The sequence below is a fragment of the Oryzias latipes genome, chromosome 16, assembly GCF_053564925.1.
Source record: "Oryzias latipes strain Hd-rR chromosome 16, Olatipes_Hd-rR_3.1".
Lineage (NCBI taxonomy): Eukaryota > Metazoa > Chordata > Actinopteri > Beloniformes > Adrianichthyidae > Oryzias > Oryzias latipes.
In genome coordinates, this window is record NC_136252.1 from 8109184 (window position 1) to 8125237 (window position 16054).

A 16054-nucleotide genomic window follows, 5' to 3' on the forward strand; every position below is an offset into this window, starting at 1 on the left:
ACTTTTATTCAAGCTGTTTCAGAATTATTAGCAAAATAAAATTTAAGAAAACAAAACATCAAGAAAATCAAAACAAAACAGATGTTTTTCTGATATGCCTAAGAGTCAAACTAATTACAAAAAAAAAAAAAGAATTGCTGTAATCTAATTATTTTTGTCAGAAACGTTGAAACGTAATGAATTACAGTTCAAATTTTGGTAATTTTGGTGAGCAGCAGCCGGTCAAAGACCCGCCCCGGAGCCCGTGAAACTCTGTCAGCCGTTACATATTCTTTCACCCCGTTTCAACTTTATTTTTCTCTCAGCTGCATGTTGACGATCGATATCAGTTTGCTGTAAACGATTGACAGTCAATGGTTTGCGCTGGGCGGAAGGGGGAGGGGCGACAGATGCTGCGCAGCTGCACAAGAACCGCCAGGTTGGGAACCGCGCGTGCGCAATGGAGAGACAGGTGCAACAAGAAGTCTATTCAGCTTAAATTTGTTTAAAAGGAAAAAGCTCACCATTTATAAAGTGAAAAGTTGAATTATAAATAGTTTTTTTATCACTTCATTTTACATTTTATCTGGAGTGAAAAAATGAAAGCATATACATACAATAAAGATATATTAATAAAAAACAAATTTACTAAATCATTTTTGTGGATAACTTTATATTATTGTTGTTAACAAATGAATTTAAGCTACAAAAAAACCCGAAGAGCCGCTTGGGAGCCAAAGGAAACAGTCAGAAGGACTTTTTTGCATTTGAGGAGGAAAAGGAAACAGCTGGAGCCATCAATAGTTCTTTATGTTTTCAAAAGCCTTAGTTTCACACTTTATAGATATAAAAACTAAAGCTGTAACAGTTTTTTGTGTGCCACATCTCACTTTGAGCTGTAGACCACATGTGTTGTAACTTCGTGTCGTTTTTCACACTGCTGTCTGAATTCTAATCAGGTTATGTCTTTGACCATGTTGATACTCTGGACGAGGTCATTGATTTAAAAATATAGTTAAATGAAGGACAAGAGGATCTTGTTTGTGCTGATTTCCCTTGAGAATTTGTATGAGTGGAAAAACCAGTAAAGTAACGAGTAGTTACTTTTTGAAAGAAATAATGGGTAAAATAAAGTAATTACAATTTCATTCAATAACTAAAGAAAAGTAATCAATTGTTTTTAAGGTAATTTACCCAATAGTGAATGCACATAAATGCACCCTACATGGCTATACAGTATGTATAATTTTCCCAAATATTTTGATTATCTCATCTATTTGAAATTCTGTTAACATATTATATGCTTTCTCACATATACATTTTGATATATCCTAAGGATTTTATGTACATTTCAAGTTCAACCAAAACTAATTTTGGGCCCCGAATTTTTGGACCAAAGGATTTTAAGTGTCTGAGTTCCGAGGTGCACTTGAAGGCAGCACGGTCTCAGTGACGCAGCCAGCAGGAGCAGTCGCAAGCTCGGAGAGCACGCGCAGCTTCCTGGATGTAAGCAGGCAAGCAGGCGACCGAGTACAGGTTCGGTCGCGCGCTTGGGCCTGAGGGGCGCGCGCAGGGGGTCGGAGCGTGTTTTGGCAGCCTGGCAGGTGCGCTGCGGTGACCTGCGGGCTGACAGCTGCTTTCATCGATGAGTGGAGGCCGCAGGAACCACAGCGCGGCGGCTGCAGCCAGGTCTTCACGGTACAGCTCCACAGAGAGGTACGTGTCCACCTTTACCGAGTGTGGGACTAGACGCATCTGCGCAGCTTCTCGATCATGTTACAAGCAGGAGGGCTCAGCAGAATCTGGGACGAGACCTCTATGAGCTTAAGCACGCAGATCCTCTGACCTGAAAAACCAGTCTCTCCCTCCAGCTGCTCATCCACAACCAAGCGGCTGTCTGCGTGACAGCAGATCACCCCAACTATGATGCAGCCCCCTCCTTGTTTTAGGGCTAGGGTGCGCTCGTGCTGCGAAGTTTGCACCTAAAGAAGCAGCTGTGGGCGCACAGCGGAAAGAGCATCTGGAAATCACTGTGACGGCTCTGATGTTCCAGCTCCCCGAAGATCTGCTCAGATCCAGATCTCGGTGAGACAGAGGAGCCTCGGCTGGAACAGCTGGATGGTGAATTGAAGGCTGTAATTTTCTAGCCGCGGCTGTCAGCGCGCAGGCAGGACTCAACCTGTGGGAGGATGAGCTGCAGCGCTGCCTGACAGCTGGAGAAGCAGCCATGACGGCGCAGAAACCGAGCTGCTCAGCAGAAACGAGGACACTGCTGCTGCTGCTGCTGCTGCTGCTGCTGCTGCTGCTGCTGCTGCTGCTGCTACTGCTGCTGCTGCTGCTGCTACTGCTGCTGCTGCTGCTGCTGCTGCTGCTGCTGCTGCTGCTGCTGCTGCTGCTGCTGCCTATGCTGCTGCGACTGCTGCTGCTGCTGCTACTGCTGCTGCGACTGCTGCTGCTACTGCTGCTGCTGCTGCTGCTGCTGCTGCTGCCTCTGCTACTGCTGCTGCTGCTGCTGCCTCTGCTACTGCTGTTACCTCTGCTGCTGCTGCTACTGCTGCTGCTGCTGCTGCTACTGCTGCTGCTGCTGCTGCCTCTGCTACTGCTGCTGCTGCTGCTGCTACTGCTGCTGCTGCTGCTGCCTCTGCCTCTGCTACTGCTGCTGCTGCTACTGCTGCTGCTGCTGCTGCCTCTGCTACTGCTGCTGCTGCTGCTGCTACTGCTGCTGCTGCTGCTGCTGCTGCCTCTCCTGCTGCTGCTGCTACTGCTGCTGCTGCTGCTACTGCTCCTGCTGCCTCTGCTACTGCTGCTGCCTCTGCTGCTGCTGCCTCTGCTGCTGCTGCCTCTCCTGCTGCTGCTGCTGCCTCTGCTGCTGCTGCCTCTCCTGCTGCTGCTGCTGCCTCTGCTGCTGCTGCCTCTGCTGGGTGGACCTACTGAGCTGCTGGAAGCAAAGAGAGTGTGACCCTAGTCTGGCTGCAGCCACCATTATCCACAGGATTAAGTCCAAATCCCAGATTATGGTGTTATTATTGCTTTTATTTGGACCGAGCCATTATTTTATTTTATTTTTGAAGGAGGTCTGCTGAAGTTTGTTCTACATGAGAGCAAGTATATTTTTAGCCCTTGCATAGTGTCAGGGAGGCAGGTAATGTTTGGCTTACAGCTCAAAATATCCCGTTTGTCTTCTCTCTCCATGTGGTTTTCCAGAGGTGTAGGTTGAAATCCCTTTGGTCCTTGATTAGCCGGGTTTCACATCAGAACTGTTTTGAGTTCAAGAACTCAACAAACAAAACGGCTCTGTGTAAAGTTTGAAGGTAAACAAATGATGGTTATGCCATGAAATCCTCTTTTTTTATAAATTCCATCTCCAGTCGGGTCCAGATTTAGCCAGATCCACTATGGGGTGCAGGTAGAATATGAGGGGGGGGGGGGGGTGGCACGTCTTGGGGTGTCATATCCCTAACATGCACAGAAAACCATGTTATCACATCAGTCATCTATCCACATATCTGTGTCTTATAAGTTTTATGTGCAATGCTCTTGCTGACACTGCAGTGCCCAGGCTTGGGACAGGCACCAGCAGGACACTGTTTGTGCCTGTTGAGGCTTTTTTGTTCTGATTTTTTTTAGATTTTTGGATGTTTGAAATTGTATTTCTTGGGCTAGTGGGAGAGCATGGAAATAGAGAGCTCTCAGCAACAGGATTTTCGTTCTTTTTCTGTCCGTTCTTTCTGTCCATCATTATGTTTATTTAGTGTTTTTAAGTTTTTTTTTTGTAATTCTTTGTCTTTAGTTAGCTTTGGATTTTTTTGCGGGCCATCACATTTAGGGGGGCAGTTACAGCATTAAAGGATGGGGGCATTGCCCTCCCTTGCCCATGCTTATATCCGGCCATGTCTCCGGTAGTTTATTCATGCAGGTCAAACCGAGCCGCTGTTCTGTTCTGTTCTCTTAACATTTTTGGTAGGAAGTTCCACACTGAGACAAGGCCAGTTCTTTAGGTGAAGTTCTCAGGGACTCTGCGTGGAACACAGCCTGCCAACATGACATTCCAGAAGGGAGAGACAACAAAGCCAGCCTGTGCAGGGAGCAGAGGAGTCATTAGCTGCAAGAGCAGCAATTAGAAGAACTGACAGGTTCCAGACGTTTCTTAAGCCACAAGCAGAGAAAAACAAGTCTCATTTCTGCTTTTAGGATAATGGAAACTCCGCATCTTCCGCCGAGAGCCTAGACGGAGCCGGATTCCTCTGTTTTTGCTGCCCCGCCCCACCATGGCCGGCAGAAGCCCCCCACAGCACCGGGACGTCCAGGAGCTGGTGACGAATGAGGGTGGAGCCGGCCCCCAGAGTGGCGCCGAGGTTTTCTGCAAGCTGTGCTTGAGCCAGCGTCCAGCTGCTGCAGCCAAGGAGCTGCAGAGCTGCAAGTGCACGTTCTGCGGCACGGTGGGTCATCTGCTGCTGCCGGCCTGTTTCTAATCTCCGAGGTCTCCAGTTGACTCAGCTCACCAACTCTCAATTATCGATAAGTAGATTGTTTGTGCCGCCTCATTTCCTTCTCCAGTGACTTCAGTGAACAACCCTAAAACAGATGCTGTTCTTATGTTTCCAAACTAGTGAAACATTTAGGCTTTTTTCTCTTATGACTGGAAGTTTTTGTTGATCCATCACCGGCGTTCCGTCATGGAGATGACTCCCGCTCTGCCCCAGGTTTCATTTTCACTTTTGCCCGTTTTAGGGCGAAAAGTGACATTCCGATTCTTCCTCTTTTGCACCTCAAACTGTCTGTCTTTGTGCAACAGCTGCTGAGTTCCTCACACACACATTTCCAGATGTCATAGTTGAAGGAACATGTGACTTTTGACATGCTGATCACGCCTTTGCAGCGCTGACGTTCGTTTTTTTCATCCTCCTAATCTTCAGGAATGTGTGGTTTCTGCAGCGTGCATGTGTGTGGCGCTGCTCCGTCACATGTCCTCTCTCCTCTCTCCAGTGTTTGCAGCAGTATGTTGAGTTGGCGATAAAGGAGGGTGGGGGAACCCCCATCACCTGCCCGGATATGGCCTGCCAGAAGAGCGGCGTGCTGCTGGACTCGGAGGTATGCCCTGTTCCAACGCCGTCCCACGTCAGGCTCAAGGGAAATCCTGAAGACGTCTGCAGCTTTTCTGCACTGATCGTGGATTATTCCCTCAAGTCTGCGTTTGCTTCACACCCTGTGTGCTGCAACAATCTTTAAGTGTTATATTGATTCTTGTCTTTGAAGCTTCTGTGTGGTAACGGGTGATGCATAAATGTAGATGTGTGTCTTTCAGAGTAAATTCCTGAGGATTTCAGTGGTAAAAAAAAATTAGGTTTTATTTTATCTGTGTTTGTCTTTCTGTCTCTTTGTAGATGAAGAAGTGAAAAAAAACAAACTTCTAGACCTTTTAAATCTTCATTTTCTTTTATTTTGAAAAGATGAGTTAGACGTTTAAGATGCTAAATCTTCCATAACTGGTCTTTTGAAGTGCTGCAAACATATTGATCGATTGGTGTCTTAAAGGCGGTTGTGCTTTGATCTTTTTGAATCCAAAGACCCATAATGCAGTTGTACCATGACTTCCGTCTGCCTGAAACTTCTCTTTGACTGCAGGTCGCCAGTTTGGCTGCGGCCGATCAGGTGAGCCTTTACCAGCGGCTGAAGTTTGAGAGAGGTAAGTGCTGTTGGTTGTCATAGATACGAGTCACTCAGTGAGCTTCCCGCTCTGCCTGGGTCAAACGCTAAACTGTTGCCCTGAAATGTAAGGAAAGGTAACTGAGAACAGACGGGAAACTCACTTGACTGTTTCTGTTTTGGTAAAATAGCAGCACAGCAACTATCTTAGCAGTGCAGAAACTCACTGTAATTACTCAAATATTTCCCTGTGGTATTTATTATAGACTGTATAATGAAGAAACACTGTCAAGACAGTATTTATTGTTGTTGGAAGCATAAAACAGTTCAAAGTACAGGCTTTGTACTGCTGCAGGCTGTTTCCTCGCTGTTGTAAAAGTGAGTTTAGAGAAGCTGGACTAATGTTGTGGGGCTTTTAGTTTAATTTAATTAAAAAAAACATTCAGTTGTCTGTCTATTAAACTCATTTGTAGTTATTTATGTAACTTTTTGTTGTTATTTCTGAAGGAAAATGCAGAAGCAGTTTGTACATGTGTGAGTGTGTGATGAGCGTTTCTGCAGTGAGACAGATTATTGACAGGTGGACAAAGGTATAATTCTTCCAGGAGCCAATGTTTTCCTAAATTCAGCTCATGCATCCTTCTAAACGTCTACAAAACGCTGAGACACCATTCAGAAGTGGCTGTACAAGCACGACTTGTCGGCATACCGTTAGTTCCAAACCACAACTTTTCTTTGCTGCACGGCAGTGGAGGGGTGGTGGTTTGGGCCTTGAGTTGAGCTAAAGTGTTAAAGCTAAAGTGCTAAAGCGTATAGGCCATGTTCAGTTGGAGCAGTTTACAGGCTTCTCCAACAGGAACAGCACTCTCCTACACCAAAGGTCCTCCAATGATGTCACAGAATCAAAAATACAATCTTCTTTAGTGGATTTAAGAGGTTTCCTTTTTTTTCTCCCTCAAAGATAAAATCCGTTGCCCTGGATTTCAGTCTGCCAAGCCTCAAATTTCAAAATCCACTCTAAGATGATATTTCTGATGGACTTGGCTTTGTAGTCAGTCGTGTAGTGGTTTTGAAGTCTACCTCTTTGTTTCTTCTCGCTTCCAGGAGTGAAGCTGGACCCCAGCAAAGCCTGGTGCCCGGTGCTGGAGTGTCAGGCGGTGTGCAGCGTGCCGCCCAGCTCAGAGGGTCGACCTGCCGCCGCGCCCTGCCCGGCCTGCCGCGCGGTGTTCTGCTCCGGCTGCAGAGAGCTGTGGCGGGACGGCCACGTGTGCCCGGAGCTGCAGCCCATGATCGTGGCCTCCCCGTCAGATGAAAGCAGGTCAGTCAGTCCTCGGTCAGCGGCTTGGCTGGCGGTCAAACGGCTTTGAAACTGACACCGTGTTAAAAGCAGGAGGTGGTTTTAGAGCAGAGGAGAGCAGCAGAGAGATTCACACAGTGGAAAACTAAAGTGGTCCGCAGAAATTCCAACAGGTTTTAGAAATCAGTAGCAGTCGGTATTAGGTATGGAAAATCTCTGCATCCACCTGCTCTCTTTCATGGTGAATCGCGGGGTTATTTAAGCCCCCCCCCCCAGCTGTCACCAGTATTCAGTCCAGCAGGACAGAGTGGTCTCGCTTGGACTTCAGCGCTCCAAGCTGACGCTCCGCCACATGACCTGATGTCATCCTGGATGCTCCGTTGTTTTGGAATTTCATTGCTTCTCTGCCAAAGAGGGGAGGAGGCGGAGAGAGGAGGTGGCGAGGAGGCGGAGACAGGAGGTGGCGAGGAGGCGGAGAGAGGAGCTGGCGAGGGCACGGATCAGCTCACCGTGCTGGTTGTTCTCAAACACCGCTTTTAGCAGCTCACGCTAATGCAGTGTTAGGTATAAGGTGATCAATTACTTGACTTTAGTTGTTGGGTGAAATTGTAATTACATTAATTTACTCATTACTTATTTCAAAAAGTAACTACTAGTTACTTTACTTTTTCACTCATACAAATTCTCAAAGAAAAACAGCACAAACAAGATCCTCTTGTCCTTCATTTATTTTTAAATCAATGACCTCGTCCAGAGTATCAACATGGTGGAAGACATAACCTGACTTTATTAGAACTCAGACAACAGTGAACAATTTCAAAAATAAGTTACAACACGTGGTCTTTGGCACAGCTCAAAGTGAGATGAGGGGAAAAAAACTGTTACAGCTTTAGTCTTCACATCTATGAAATGTGAAACTAAGTCTGTTAAAAGCACAGAGAAATATTGAATGCTCCAACAGTTTCTTTCTCTTCCCCAAATGCAAAAAAAGTTCTTCTATCTGGAGGGGGCGGGGCTAGAAGCGGCTCGTCAGGTTGTTTTGTAGCTCAAATTCATTCATTAGCAATAATCATGTAGAATTATCCACAAAATGAATTAGTGTAAATGTTTGTTTTCATTTATTCACTCCAGATAAAATGTAAAAATAAAGTGATCAAATATTTAAAAAACAGCAATTTACATTTCAACTTTTTAGCTTTTGAATGTTCAGATTTTTCCTCTTAAACCAATTTAAAGTGAAACAGCTTTTTGTAACATCTGTCGTACGTGTGCGTCGCTTCTGTGCCGCTGTTAGTGTAGCGCACTATGGCCCCTCCCCCTTCTGCCCAGCGCAAACCCACTGACTGTCAATCCTTCACACTCAATGCTGCAAACTGATATTGACTGATCAAATGCAGCTGAGAGAGAAAAATAAAGCAGAAAAGGGTAAAAGAATACATGAGGGCTTCCAGGAAGGAGCTGGCTCCAAAGAGCGGCTCTTAGAGCTGCTTCCATGTTGATGGGGCGGGTCTCTGCTCTGCTGCTCCCCCGCTGCTCCTCGGGGAGGCGAGTCGGACCCTCAGAGATGAGAAGTCTCCTCGCAGCATCTCCTTCTTTCATTGGATTTTGAATTGAAGCAATGTGACTGCAGCAATGAGGGCATGTCTGTACTTTGACCGATCCCCAACTCTGCATTGGTGTGCACGAATGCACCAGTTAGTCCATTTAGACAAAATGAATCTCCATTTTGTTTTATTTAACCAAGAGAAAATGTCAGAGCCTACAAAACCTAAGGAATGAGGGTTTCTGTACTCTAGTAGTTTTAACTAATTAACTGAAATTTGAACTGTAATTTGTTACGTTCCTTCATTACTGACACAAGTTACAGAACAGTAATACGTTACTTTGTAATCTATTACCCCCAACACTGCACTAGTTTAAATATTTGCCTTGAAACTTTTAAGGCTTTCAGACTGAAATGAAAGCCCCTTCCTCTTCTCCCCCCTCCTCTCATTGTTGGTGTTTTCATGTTCCTCCTGCTGCAGTTTAGGGAGTAGATTTTACTTCACATTTTGAACGTTCTTCTCTCAGACGTTTCTCACCTAAAAATAACAAACCCCAGTTCAAGTGCAGGCCTTAGTGCATCTGATGGAGTCTGTGAGCTGAGACTGCCGTCAATTCCCGCTCCTAACCGTGAGTTTGCCCCAACAGGGACTCGGATGCTTCCATCAAGCAGTGCCCCATGTGCGGCGTCTACATCGAGAGGAACCAAGGCTGCGCACAGATGCTGTGCAAAAGCTGCAAGCACACGTTCTGTTGGTACTGTCTGCAGAACCTGGATGTGAGTCCGTCTGAGCTCTCACGTCATCCATGCTTTGCAGCCAAACCCGCTGACGCACACGCTTTACCTGCAGGGCGACATCTTCCTGAGACACTACGATAAAGGGCCGTGCAGAAACAAGCTGGGCCACTCCAGGGCTTCTGTGATGTGGAACCGAACGCAGGTGAGCTCAGCCTGCAGGGCCCCAAATCTGTGGGGAAAATGTCTTCAAGTTGCTGTCCTTTCAGCAGGATCAGCTGGTTATTAATTATTCATGAGCAAACACAGAGTTCAGGGTCTTACTTTTGTGTCCTACTTAAAAAGTCAAAGTCCCATTACATGTCAAGCACTTAGGTGTGCGACAATAGCTGTCTGCATTTGACCCCTCCCCTGGGGGAGGGGTGAGCTGCAGACACAGCCACACTCATGAACCATTTAGTGGTTGAACCCCCCCACCCTTAATGTTGGGTGTCAAGCAGGGAGGGATTGGAGTGCCATTTTTAGAGTCTTTGGTATAATTTGGCCTGGGCACACACTGCGTAAGTGTTTGCTTCAGCGCGTGTAAAAACCAAGATGTGAGGAAATAAAGCATTTAGGCACATTCATCATGATGCTTCGTCACACGGTAATGTGTAAATTCTGCCAATTTTTTTCCCTTCAAATTTAAAGCACAGTTCAGACTCCTGAACCATTTTAAAAGTAAAAGCTCGGCACTGGAACCAGATAAACTCCAAATTGTACCCACTCTAACTTTTCGCTGAAAAAGGCTGATTGTTGGAGATTATGAGAATAAATGAGCGAAGCAACAATGCACAAAGTACATTTAAGCTGTGGAATGAAATATACAGCACTTTGTTTTTTATACTGAAAAATATTCTGTTGTGGAAACCAGACAAAGTGGAATGTTGCAAAAAATTCATTTATTTACCAAAATAAAAGCACTAGGAATTTGCTTCAGGAAGAATTACTTGTATGTGAGTTGCAGTCCTTTATGCCCTGACAATAAAATATAAATGTATTTTATACAGTTTAATTTATGTAAAAGATACCACGGTTTGTGTATTGGTCATTGTCTGTCAACAGATTGGGGTATATTGTATATTGTTGGGATATATATTGCATTGTGTCCCCAGTGTCTTACCAGTACACAGCTCCAGTAAAGATTGTGACTTATTCCCAAAGGAAATACTTGTGTTTTCCACTAGTTTTCCTCAGAAATCTTAGATTTATGACAGAGCTAATCCAAGCGCTGATCTGAGGTTGCTCCCCAGGACGATTACAGCCGAACAGCAAACAGACGTGGTTTCTTCTCTGGAGTCCTTTTTGCACGATTAGGATCAAATTTGCTGTAACTGGACGTGCACAGCCGACTGTGCACCGAGTCAAAGTACAACAGCGCAGTTGTTGCTTGCAAAACAACTCATGACAGACTCGGCCACGCCCCCGTCCAACAGGTCCTTTAAGGTTTACTGTGTTTGTGTCGGGTTCCTTCTGCTGCTCACACATTCTGAGCTGTTGTGCACTGTGTCAGTTCAACACTTACTAATTTTAGATTCTAACTATTATGGGCTGTAATTGAGCCAAAATAGTGTAGGTGTGGGCATTTCCATTGTGTTGACTTCCCAGTGAAGAGCTGCTGTCAGTCTGCAGGTCCAGGGGGGTATTCCAAAAAGCAAAAGTTATGCTAGTTACCACGGTAAGTTTGAGGCTAAGGAAGTTGATAACCTCCGCTTTCAGTTTCAGAAATGGAGGTATGTTTCAGGGTATGTTAAGTTGCCATAGTAACTCATGCTCTGAAAAATAACCTGGTTTGGAGCAGGTTTAGTTAGTTTGTTTTCAGAGAGGTGAAGCAGCATGACGTGTCCATTTGAAGATGATTTAGTGGATGAAGAAGCTCAGATAATACTTTTTCCACCGTGAGAGGGTGATAAGACCACATATGGATGACTTAATATAAATATGACTTATTTATTTGCTTCAGTTAAGATAAATCATTTTTTTAGTTAAGTCAGCTTAAAAATAACACGTAGTTATCAGATAGTTATTTTACTTTCATTCAAATTAATTCAATTAAGTAGGGTGCTGCTTTTAGATCGGCACCGCAAGGAATTGTGGGATACCGTTCCCTTTGCCTGTCTGGATGGATTTGGGTTTAAGTGTGGGTTTTTGCGCAAATGTGTTTAGTTGTTTAGCTGTTTTACTGTGTTTTGTATAGGTCTTTTGTCCAGTTATGTTTAATTCTTTCTGTACCATGAGTGAGAGGGAGGGAGAGGATGATGAGTTTATATAGCACCCATACTGCTATGTGGAATAATGTTAAAATCAGAGAAATAGTAAATGATGTTGTGTTTCATGTTGTGAATCCATTTTGTTTCTTTCTTTTTATTGTGATAAAAATGAGAATATCTGCAGGCTCAAACGTAGACATATGAGAGTTGAAGAAGTATAAATGAAGATGGCAAAAACATTTAATTGAATTGGAGTAAAATGACATTTAGTTAGATAAATATGTAAATTAAGTGGTCGGGATAGGCTCTGGCAGCCCCGTGTTCCCGAAAGGGAAAAACGGTATAGAAAATGAATGAATGACAAAAAAAAGTAAATTTGAGTCGTAAAAAAATATTGAGTTGGGTAGACGTAATGTATTAGGTTGAAAAAAATTTAACTCAATTAATTGTTACCAACTGAAGTAATTCATCTAAGTTGGATAAGTTATACATATATATGCGTCACAATGAAAATAAAATCAGAAACTTGTGCGTTTACTTTGTCTGTTCTTTTTCTCCAAGCAGAAACTCTTTCTTTAGCTGATACAGCTGTATTACTTTTTTGATGGACGTATAATCTTCATACGCCGTCTTTAAAATCTCAGACTCCGTTTCTCTGAAGTATAGCGCTCTCTTTTGTTCTCCACGCGTTTCCATGGTGACTCTGGAAATCGGCGATCTATTGAGAATGTCTTTATGTACCTGCTGTGCACGCGCATTAACCCAGGGTTACCAAGTCGAGCGTAATTACGCCAACTCATATCCGGTCTTTTGGAACCGACATACCCAGAGTAAGCAAGTTCAGGCGGATTTCAGCCAGAGCTCAGGGTTAAAGTCAGGGTAGTTTAAACATGCTTCCTGGAATACCTCCCTGAGGGTTTGTTTGTGCTTAACCCATAAGAACCCATGGGGACATCAGTGTAACAGAAAAATACCAGAAATGTGTTTTGTGGTCCACGTGTGGTGTATTCTACATTATTTCAGAATTTTTCATGAAATATGGGTCTGGGTTCTTATAGGTTAAAGCTTCCTGGCCATCACAAACCTGTTTAAACTGGAGACATGTGATGTCATGCTGCCAAAACACTGTTGACACAGACTGAACTGTCTCTGCTCTCAGAGCACTTCAAAAGGATCCAGACAGTGGTTTAACAGGAAACGGGACTGTTTGACCATGGAGAACAAAACATTTCTGTCATACTTCTTACTTTGTGAAGATGTTTTACTCCATTCTGTCTGCTTTCTCATTCATTCTCTGTCCAGTTTTTAAACTAAAGAAGAGTTAGTCACTTCTTTAAGTTGTCTTTCATAGGGAAATGTTTCTTAACAGGACCAACCTGATAGAAATTTGAATTTTTGACGAAGACACTGCACATGCAGTATGAGTCGCACCAGGGGAAAAAATTGTACAAGTCGCAGGAGCCAACAAATGCCTAGTAAAGAAAAGAAAATAAACATCATAAAGTTCAGGGGGAGAACAATCAGATTCTGGGTTTTTTCGGACGGTGCTTCTTCTTCTTCTGTCAGTAACAAATGCTGATACACATTGTAGGCAACTAGTTGTTAGAGCGGTGGAAAGGGAATTTATAAGCATATTTTAAGTTTTTAATAAAATCACAAATAAATCGACCAGGAACCACTCTTGGACCCATCTTTGGAGGTGGTCCCTTTGCGTTTCCAATCGGACTGAGCGTTCTGAGATTCCTCGGTCTGAATACAATTCCTTCTCGGAGCGGAACAACTGAACCAAAATGGCCACCATAGCCGGTAAACAGAGATCCGCAGACAAACGTGGAGCAACGATGAGACACAGCAACTCACTGAAATGTGCTTGGATGATTGCAGACTCACTAGAACAACTTTCAACATGATCCACGTTGCTTCTCACATTGTTTTCCCGACAATCTATATGTCAATTACACTTCTTAGTGTACCTTCTTAGCCGTTGTCTCCTCAGTAACCGCCTTGCAGCACGCCTCCCCCAAACCAAAGCAACGAGTAAAGAGTGTTGTCCCTGACGTTGATACAGACGTTCAAAGTTGGTCGCTGAAATATATAATTTGAAAAAGTCACCTGTCCTGACAGGGACTGCAAAGTGCAGGACTTTCATGATTGTTTCTCTCGTTGCTTTGCCCCGCCCTTGTAATTCCTGGCCAATGACTGAACAGATCTTCAGTCACATGGTTTGTTTGCAAGCTTTGGTTTGAAACAGAAATGTCAGGTTGAAAGGCAGTCTGAACACAGACTAAACACAAGGTTAAGGACTCGAGCCGGATCAAATCAAGCAGACTCGATCCAGTCTGAAAACACCCAAATATGGTAGCCAGAACTGAAAATGAAACCCCAATTCTTTGCTGCATTGACAAGATGTCCTGAAAAACCCTGGGACACAGCAGAATGAAAACATTCCTCCTTAAAGGTGTATTATTAAGGTAGAAATCACAGAGTGGGAAGTAAAGAGGACCATAGTGTTTTTCCAGGTTCTTTAGTTGATTCTAAAATCACATCAAGGAGAAAAATTGTAAGAAAAACAAACGTCTATATAGAGCAAGTACAAGCTAAAAAGATTTTGATAAAATCCAGTTTTTTTTTATCTCAGTGACACTTTGAAAATGCTTTTGGATAATATAAACTGGTATACGTTCTGCTGAGTAGAAATTATACAAATGCACCCATTTAGATTTTTTTTTTGCAGGGCAGAGATTCCTCGTGTCCCGATGTGTATCTGTGAAGATCTTTTGCTAGTGTTTGCTGTTAGCCAACACAACATGTTGATTGGTGGATGTGTGCGGCTGTGTGTTCCCTCAGGTGGTGGGCATCCTGGTGGGAGTCAGCATCGTTGTGTTGGTGACCTCCCCGCTCCTGCTGATGGCCTCCCCCTGCATCCTGTGCTGCGTGTGCAAGCCCTGTAGCAGGAAAAAGAAGAGGAAGAAGGACGGCGACTCCTCGCCATAGCTGCTCCCATCAGCCTGTCCACGATCGCTCCACTGACCTCGCAGGAGGCGAGGAGGGCGCTGGGTAAACAAGCCGGACAACTGCTCTCTTGTTTCTCAACACTGTGGCCTCTGAGCAGGTTCAACAAGGACGGACTGGAAGCTCAGACAGAGAGCTGCTCACAAATCTCTGCAGACTTTAAGGAGCTTCTGAATGGGTCAACAAACATGTGGAGGGAGATCGCAGGCCTTTCAGCTGGAAAGTTTTCCTGGACCGGGCTCTCACTCCACTTGCCGCTCACATCCAGTTCACAGTGCAACGCCCCTCTCATGTGCCAAACGTCATAATGCCAAACCGGAGGTGTAGGGTGCTTAAGTGCCTCGCTCCACAGTGCCAGGTGCTTGCTTCCATTTCTTTTGCCTTCCATTCTATCTTTATCTTATGCAAAAGTGAAGCATTATGAAAATGGATCAGGATCTCACAGGGCTAAAAAAACAAAAAGCATAACAATGCAAAAATGTCCTTTAGTGTAAAGACAGCACTTTAAGATGATCTAAACATGATAGGGCTTCAATGGTGCACAGAGAACGTTTGTTGTCTCCACCAGGCAGATGTCCCAGACCAAAGGCTCGCAAAGTTTTCTAAAACTATGTATGTATTTATGGATTTGAGTGTGTGTCATTTCTACGTTTCTGTTTGTTTCTACATCAGATCTTTTCTAAACGCTCCATTGTCAAAGGAAAATAAATGTGCTGACGAAGCGACACATGCTGCTGTGGGGACCAATCATTTCACGACACTTCACCTCCAAACAATGGAGCTCTGGAGTGAAAGACATGCAAACAGGGGCCATTTAGATGAAACTTCTACACTGAAGAAGCTAAAGGACAAGAGTGTCATGGAACACAAAAGAGAAGTTTTTTTTTAAAAAGGGCTAGAGGACTCCTCTGATATTTAACAGACTACTAACAAATGCAATCTGTGGTGTTGCCAGCGTGCACTTTCATCAGCACAGCAGGTCCATGCATGTAGTCCAGCAGGAAACTTCCCAGTTTCTTCACCTCTGAGTTCTGAAAAGATCACTGCAAAATTCTGAATCACAGCAACTGAGCTCACAATCAACACAATGTTCGTGTCTGATTCACGTAATGTCTGATTGAGTCAAACATTTACGGGGCTTTGTATTTATTGATTTTTCTTGAAAAGAGCAGAGCTCTTTGCTTTCATTAGGATTTAGCGACGCCATCACATGTTCAGAGACAGAACTGCTGCTGCAGGAGGGAAGATGGCGGTGAGGGCAGTTTAACCCTTGTGCTATCCTAGGCACTTTAACATTGGGAGTTGGGTCATCTAGACCCACTAGACAGTGCTCTGAACCTTTTTTCTTCAATGATTTGTGATCTTCACTGGTGTCCATGGATTACATGAAATCTTTCCACCTTTATCCATCTTTGTCATGGTAGGGAGAACACGTCAATGTAAGGGTGGGGTCATAGGATAGCACAAGGGTTAAAGATGATTTCTCTGGAGTCAATGAATTTGTTAGGAGTCATGTGTGTTTTCTTATGAACAAAAGACTTGAGTTTGAGCAGAATGTCACTACGCTTCCAAAAACACTACAAAACACAGAAG

The 16054-nt window shown here is 44.3% G+C and overlaps 1 protein-coding gene across 1 annotated transcript; it reads left to right on the forward strand.

The window, feature by feature from the left end:
• The first annotated feature begins 1419 nt into the window (after window positions 1–1419).
• On the forward strand, window positions 1420–15188 carry rnf144b (ring finger protein 144B). The gene is made up of 8 exons (XM_011484906.4): window positions 1420–1695; window positions 4171–4418; window positions 4966–5070; window positions 5605–5665; window positions 6730–6943; window positions 9113–9242; window positions 9316–9405; window positions 14297–15188. Exons 2-8 carry the CDS (start codon window positions 4248–4250, stop codon window positions 14441–14443), a joined length of 918 nt encoding a protein of 305 aa, XP_011483208.1. The 5' UTR covers window positions 1420–1695; window positions 4171–4247; the 3' UTR covers window positions 14444–15188.
• Window positions 15189–16054: the final 866 nt, after the last annotated feature.

Bases quoted from the DNA above. Each gene is read 5' to 3' on its own strand.
- rnf144b (XM_011484906.4), top strand. From the start codon at position 4,248: ATGGCCGGCAGAAGCCCCCCACAGCACCGGGACGTCCAGGAGCTGGTG. The intron at 5,071-5,604 runs GTATGCCCTGTT...CTTTGACTGCAG, and splicing joins GCGTGCTGCTGGACTCGGAG to GTCGCCAGTTTGGCTGCGGC. The intron at 6,944-9,112 runs GTCAGTCAGTCC...TTGCCCCAACAG, and splicing joins TCCCCGTCAGATGAAAGCAG to GGACTCGGATGCTTCCATCA.